The 7,926-nt window shown below is 43.7% G+C and overlaps 1 protein-coding gene across 2 annotated transcripts in view; it reads left to right on the forward strand.

Moving 5' to 3' along the window:
• SLC6A7 (solute carrier family 6 member 7) overlaps nucleotides 1-7,399 on the forward strand; it is a 109,141-nt gene extending 101,742 nt beyond the window's left edge. For both annotated transcript variants that reach the window (XM_063928632.1, XM_063928631.1), the window contains 2 exons: nucleotides 583-750; nucleotides 6,452-7,399. In XM_063928632.1, the coding sequence (XP_063784702.1) occupies nucleotides 583-750; nucleotides 6,452-6,655 (372 nt within the window). In that variant the 3' untranslated portion in view covers nucleotides 6,656-7,399. The remainder of the gene's footprint in view (nucleotides 1-582; nucleotides 751-6,451) is intronic.
• Nucleotides 7,400-7,926: the final 527 nt, after the last annotated feature.

Below are 7,926 nucleotides of genomic sequence, written 5' to 3' on the forward strand. Positions count from 1 at the left end.
GTCAGCGCACCCGCAGCGCTGACAGCAGCAGCAGGCCAGGAAACTGGGAACGGCCAAATCCGACAGTCGGATTTGGCCGCTCTTTTGAATAGGGGTTGTCGGGTCCATTCTGACAACTGCATGTCGGAATGGACCCGACTGTCATTGAATATACCCCTTACAATCAATTCAACAAAATTCCAAAATTGTTACCTCTTTCCCATGGTTATATGTCCTCTAATGTCCACAACTTTCTGCATCATCCAATTAATATTTCTCGGCTACTACTACTATAAATGCTCCTTCAGTTGTTTTGATGTATGATATTTTTATCAGTTATGTGGACTGTGGGACAGTTTACAAAATGATACCCATACACTTAAAGTCACCCCCTTATCCTGCCCGATTTAGATATGCCCTAAATATCAAGGCTCCGCCCCAGGTATGTAGGACTGGTGGTAGGTTCAGTATGTATGTAAAATGTGCCTTAAGGTGACAGTACCGTGTACAGCTTGATGTTAGGTTTGATGTGGCAGTAGAACTAATCAGTGTTCGTTAAAACCATGTGATGTATACTAATTATCCTCTGTTGTGTCCACACAGGGTCTGCTGGCTTACAGTATACTAAAGTACCAGCCATCACAATACGGAAGCTACAAATTCCCCCTCTGGTCAGAAGCTTTAGGGATCCTCATGGGGTTGCTCTCCTGTATGATGCTCCCTATCGGAATGCTGGTTGCTGTGCTAAAGGAGGAAGGAACTCTGTGGGAGGTCAGTAATCAATAGTGAGTCGTATTAGGATGCCATTAATCTAGTTGCTAAAATCATTTTATTATTGATTATCAATTTTTATTGGGTCATCTCTTATTTGGCAATTGCAGCCCACATTTCATGTTTGACTAAGAGGTTGTTTGCCAACTTACAGTATATCTTAGGTACTGACACAGCCTTTAACAGTGGGATATTGATTGGCTCCCAGGTATGGAGAGTAAGGGACTAGTTTTATATAGTGGAAGTTTCACAATGAAGTACTGACCTATATACAGTTCGTTCCCTTCTCAGCGATACTCTCCTGTTTTCAGCTTTGCCACGCTGGGGGTGGGACTGTAATCAGTAGCGGATCTTGCCACGGGCAAGCAGGACTTTTGCCCGGGGCGCCGCCTTCCGGAGGGCGCTGGCGCCATCCGGAGGGCGCCGCACCATGGCAAGATCTGCCACTGTGCCCCCCGCTGGTCCCCCGCTGCGAAGGGAACCAGACGCTACGCGTCTAGTTTCCCTTCGTGGAGAGGACCTTTGCTGTGCGGTGCGCGATGACGTCATCGCGCACCACACAGCATTGTGTCACAGACGCTAAGGGTCATAATTGACCTCTAGTGTCTATGCTGTGCTATGGGAGAGACGTCGTGACTGACGTCTCTCCCATAGATCGGAGGAGAGGAGAAGAGCGGCACCAGTGGAGGTCTGCAACGGTCTGGAATCAGGAGCGGGGATCGTAAGTATAAATTTTTCTTTTTTTCTTTTCTTTCAGCGGCGCTTCAATGGGGAAAAATGGGGGCGTAACTGACCCCGCACCCATATGAAGCCACACGCCTATATTTTTGCCCGGGGCGCCACAAGGGCAAGAACCGGCCCTTACTGTAATGCTGTTCATAGCAAATCAGATCATCACAACCCAAATTCCACCCACTTTGCAGTTGACTGATGGAACCTAGGGTATTTGTACATTTTACCAGGAGTCCCGAAACTCTACCCCATATTCAGGAGACTCCTGAAACCTCCCAAAACAGTGGGCAAATATAAGTATAGGGTAGGTGACTAGTAGTAATAAAACCAGGTACACAAATATGTTTAGTTGCAATGAGCTACATACAGGCAAATACTGTATAAACACTTCTGCCATGTGTACTTTTGTGGAGCAGCATACTCCTACATGCAGCCCTGCATTTTCTTACCCATAATGCTGTCAGCATTTTATCATCTCTAGGTTCATATGCTTCCTTTAAGGGTAGATGTGCTATGGATATTTCAGACTTTTTCCTATTAAAAAGGGAGAACTTCCCTTTTTAATAGGAAAAAGTCTGAAATATCCATCCATCCACTCACGTCTTATAAAAGGGCTATTTCCTTTACAGTCCCTCTTATGGATGGCTCCTCACATTACATTTCTACACGTTTTCCAGGCTCTCCGTTACTAAGGCAACCACACATGATCCGAGCTTGTGCCGTTCTCTCATTTTATGAATCATACTGGAAATGTGACTTGCAGTGTGAATTCCTCCTCAATTCTTGCTGGGGGGAGAGGGGCGGAAAGCTCAGAATGTGACACTTTCTCCATTTTCAGTGGTTCTTATCCAGTCATTGGATTCTGAATCACAGCATTAGCTGGCGTGCAAAGAGCAGAATATCACTCCAACATGCTACATGTGTAAGGATTACAGTATAATAATATATACCCTGCATATTTGTTATCATATATTAGATCTATATCTATATCTATCTATCTATCTATCTATCTATCTATCTATCTATCTATCTATCTATCTATATATATGTGTGTGTGTGTATATATATATATATATATATATATATATATACATACAGTGTGTGTGTGTGTGTGTGTGTGTGTGTGTGTGTGTGTGTGTGTGTGTGTGTGTGTGTGTGTGTGTATAATTTTTTTTATTGAGTACAGCTTATTTATCATACAAATACATTTGACTCTCTGATAACATGTGAATGTCATTGTTGTCTGCACGGAAATAAATGTGTATATTCTCCTGTATGCAGAATTATATGTATCTTGCAGTGTGCCTGCACCTATCCATACACGTGGGGGTCTATTTACTAAACCTTGCAGATAGATGAAGTACCAGCCAATCAGCCCCTAACTGTCATGTCACAGGCTGTGTTTGAAAAATGACAGTTAGGAGCAGATTTGTTGGTATTTTATCTCTGTCCACTTTATCTCTCTCCAATGCTTAGTAAATAGAACCTTGGTTTACTACTCATCATCAATAGTGCACACTTACACACGCTTGTCCTAGGTGTAAAGAACACTCCTGGAGACAGACGAGTTATGTATCTTCAGTCGCACAGTGGAGGTTTGCCTGTAATGTCTCCACCCCTGTGTCACCTGTCCTAGCTGTGTACTATCAGTTCTAGAGTATGTGAAGTGTGAAAACACTCAGAATACGCTCCACAAGCGGGTGTTCCTTCATCTTCGCATCAGGCCCTATCTGTGTAGAATTTGTAAGTTCAAATTCTTTTATCCACCTGTAGAAGCATTATAATAAGTAAATAGAGGGTCTGATTCTCAGTAGCAAACTATACCGATGTTAGAAGCAGATGAGCGATAGTTTGTACTGAAGTCACACCCCGGAGGCGTCGTTTGTGAGTGGTGAGTGTCGCGGGCATGAGGCTTAAGTGGTTGTGTACACAGCCGCCCAATCATCACATTGGAAGCCATACTCAGACAGAGAATCTGCACTGAGCATAGGGTGGTGCAAGTTTAAATGATGCGTCCATTGGTGGCATCTAAAGACGCACCAAGTGGTATTACAGGGTCTAAAGACGCACCAAGTGGTATTACAGGGTCTAAAGACGCACCAAGTGGTATTACAGGGTCTAAAGACGCACCAAGTGGTATTACAGGGTCTAAAGACGCACCAAGTGGTATTACAGGGTCTAAAGAAGCACCAAGTGGTATTACTGGGTCTAAAGACGCACCAAGTGGTATTACTGGGTCTAAAGACGCACCAAGTGGTATTACAGGGTCTAAAGACGCACCAAGTGGTATTACTGGGTCTAAAGACGCACCAAGTGGTATTACTGGGTCTAAAGACGCACCAAGTGGTATTACAGGGTCTAAAGACGCACCAAGTGGTATTACAGGGTCTAAAGATGCACCAAGTGGTATTACAGGGTCTAAAGACGAACCAAGTGGTATTACAGGGTCTAAAGATGCACCAAGTGGTATTACAGGGTCTAAAGACGCACCAAGTGGTATTACAGGGTCTAAAGACGCACCAAGTGGTATTACTGGGTCTAAAGACGCACCAAGTGGTATTACAGGGTCTAAAGACGCACCAAGTGGTATTACAGGGTCTAAAGATGCACCAAGTGGTATTACAGGGTCTAAAGATGCACCAAGTGGTATTACAGGGTCTAAAGACGCACCAAGTGGTATTACAGGGTCTAAAGACGCACCAAGTGGTATTACAGGGTCTAAAGACGCACCAAGTGGTATTACAGGGTCTAAAGACACACCAAGTGGTATTACAGGGTCTAAAGACGCACCAAGTGGTATTACAGGGTCTAAAGACGCACCAAGTTAGGGTCTAAGTCCTTACACATTCAGACGTAGACCAGGGTAAGGGCTGATACTAGCATTAGCATATAGTCACAGATGCGACTATACCAAAAAGCGCTAAAGCGGTCGCAGCAGCATACGACTCATAATCAGCCCCAGAATATCAAACCTGAGGTTCTGTCAGCCTATTGTGACTTTACATATGCATTTCTGACTATCAGAAGCATTTTCTGTGTGATGCAAGTTTAATGTTAGGTTTAGGGGTCCTTTAATTCCTAAAGGGTCCCATACACTAGACCGATAATGCCCGATTTCAGCCCAATTCGGGCATTTGGCCTGATATATTGGGTGAAATCTGGCATTTTCGGTGTTCTTTTCCCCTATCCGATCCAATGCGCGTTCCCGTGAGCATCGGATCGGATCCCCCTAGATCCGACATATCACGAGGGCTGCACTCGTGATATGTCGGATCCCGCAGTAATGAATGGGAAAGTAAAAGATACATCGTATGCAAAAAAAACTGCATACGATATATCTAATACTATCCTACCAACGGGGAGGCTGCCGGGAGGTTGGAGGAAATCTTATACGACATGACGGACCGTCATGTCGTTTAAGTGTATGGGGCTCTTTAGTCCTTACCGGCGGTTCACTATTCATCACTGAAATAAGCTCTGCCTCTGCTCCACCTGGATGGACATTTGCTATGCAGCTGAGTACATGCTGTACAATTGTTCTCTGGTAATGGTCATTTAAGACTCCAAGAAGCAATAAATAAGCATATAGAGCTACAGTACTTCTGCCGTGCATAGCACAGGTACCTTGTCCAGGAAAACAGCTTTATTTTACATATATTACGTTCTGATTGTTCCTGGAACTTTTATATATGTTTATTGTAAATGTTCCTTGCAGCTCTGTGTTATATAAAACAAGTTATATATAGTTTCATACATATGCTTATGATCATCTGAATTTCAGCCAGATATGCTTCTATTCGTAGCTTCCTTACAAATTTTGCTATAGACCTTTGTCTATCTGGTTTAGTCCATCCCCATAGCAGCGTTCATACCTACAGGACAATGGCGTGATACAGCAGGATACCTAGCGGCATGCTGACTACATGTAGCAGTAAGCTGGCCTAATGAGCTTGCGCATTGACATGACCTATTTTCTAATGTGAAGCTCTGGAGACAGAAAGCAACAGGAGGGAGAAGAATCAGGAGCTCGGTATTGGGCTAGTCTCAGTGATCTGACAAATGTACCACAACCTGGTAATATAGAATACAAGAGCAAGCTGATTGCTGATAATGTAATATATCACAGATCAGTCACATTTATCACATGCTTAGCGAAGCCTCTCACTGCCGGCTGCCCCTGCTCCCCCTTAGTCTGTAGGCCAGAAGAGGGGTCATCTGTTGACACTATCGGTTGTGCAATATACTGTCACTATATGAGGGGTATTGTAGCGATGGCCATTGAACATCAACGGGTAACATCAATTGATGGTCAACTACCGATGGTAGATGGTTTTTCTATCAATGGCAGAGATTCAATGATGGCACAAAGCCCTCAATGTTTTTTTTTTTTTACCTCATTGGCGCTGGGACACGGAGCCCCCGTTACGATCCATGAAGCCCCACCCTCACTTCTGATTGGTCCGCTACCTGGTGAAACCATCAATGGTTCCCATGTTGATGGTTTCATACCTTTGTGGTACCATTGATGGCCAACCATAGGTTACTGATGTTTAGGGAATAATAGAGGGGTCTGTGCCTGCCCATAAACCTGAAGCTGCAGCTAAAGATATTAAGGGGCATATTTATCACAGGATAGCCCCTAAAACACCTGTTTTCGGGTTATATCAGAAAATTTAAAGTTTCCCCTATATGTAGCTGGGGTAGGGGGATATTACAGCAGATAATGGAGATATCTGACTAACACCTTAACAGAAGCTAGACAAAGCCCTAGATAGAACAAGAATATTTCTTGCATGCATTCCTTCCTTAATTCATACATCACATCATTATTTCCTTGCACTTTATGAGACATGCCAAGGACGAATGGGGTTTGAAACAATGGTGTATAGAACTTTACAAATACACAATGTTTTCTATTACAATTTAAATTCTATCATCACTAAATGAAGTCTGCCTGATCTTCCCACAGAGAATACGCCAGGCTAGCAGGCCCGCTATGGACTGGGGACCATCGCTGGAAGAAAACAGGACAGGCATGTATGTTAACACACTGGCCGGCAGCCAATCTCCCAAACCATTGATGGTCCATATGCGGAAATACGGAGGAATTACAAGCTACGAAAACACAGCCATCGAGGTGGACAAAGAAATAGAGGAAGAGTCTATGATGTGAGGATTGCAGGGAGAACTATGTGGAACAGACACCTCTGTGCCTCCGGGCTTATTCATGCTTCCCTGACACAGAACCTGGCAACCCTCGGTCCTGTGTCCAACCTGGCCCCCGCCAGGCAGAGGTCACCGGTTAAGAACTGCAGCCGTCCAATAGCTCTTTGTGTGGGACTACATGCAGAACTGTCTTTGTAGTTGTTATGGTATGGTAATGTCACACTATTTGAGACCCTGTCTACTTGTTTCTGCGCTTGGTCAACTCACTGCCACTCTATGTATTTCCGGAGCGTTGCCCACTACAGATCGTGAGTAGTGTTATGGTGTATGTAAGCCTTAAATGGTTGCACTATATGTATTTATTCTAGAAATGGTGCAAATGCATTGGCAGAGTCTGATTTTACCAACACACAGAACAAGGTCACTGTTTATACATGGAGCCATCCTCGTGTGTGTGGGGTTATGTCCATTATGTGGCTGTTGAAGCGCCAGTCCCTTAAGAACGCATTATGTTAAATTAATTTGAATGTTTTGAAGAAAGGGCTTAATAAATTGTTACACTACATTTTCTTATTAAATGTTAAAAAAAAAAATTTTTTATAGGTATACTACTCCAGGGAGTCTGTTGTACTCCTCCTACAGTAAATGATGTTGGTATTTCCCAACACGGTGGATGCACAACGATGTGCGTTGGTCGTGGATTGTACACGGCTACATTCTGTTCAATTAAAGACACTGCACGACTTTATAATTGACTTTAGTGCTCAGTGCATACTTGCCGAATTTTGAGACCATCCCTCCAGGAGATCCCACAAGCGAAGTCCAAGAGGCAAGTGCCGGTGGCTTTACGACGCGTTTCACTTCATCGTGGCTCTGTTCTCCGTGTTGTACATTTGTGATGTACCTTTTATTGAACTGTGTGTAGTCATGAATAGTTCATGACTGTTACACATCCAAATTGGGAAGAGAAACTGGCTCTCCCAGGAGTAAGGGAAGACTGACAATAATTAAGTCTTCTTGGCATTCCAGGGAAGTAGAATAGTACTACAGGTATATGGCTAAATAGCAATCCTTGCTGAAATCATAAAAGTGCAACGATAACCATCAAAGGAAAATATGCACTTTTGGGGCCTGGTTGGAGACAGATATATCCGCACCAATTTTTCTGTTCACCCATGGCAGCCTGCTTACTTCCTAATGCTAATGACAGAATCAGCTTGTATATAGTAAAAATCCATGCGCCTACAGTCCATGTGGCAGCCTATCACCACCCAGAAA

This window comes from Pseudophryne corroboree, chromosome 6 (genome assembly GCF_028390025.1).
Source record: "Pseudophryne corroboree isolate aPseCor3 chromosome 6, aPseCor3.hap2, whole genome shotgun sequence".
Lineage (NCBI taxonomy): Eukaryota > Metazoa > Chordata > Amphibia > Anura > Myobatrachidae > Pseudophryne > Pseudophryne corroboree.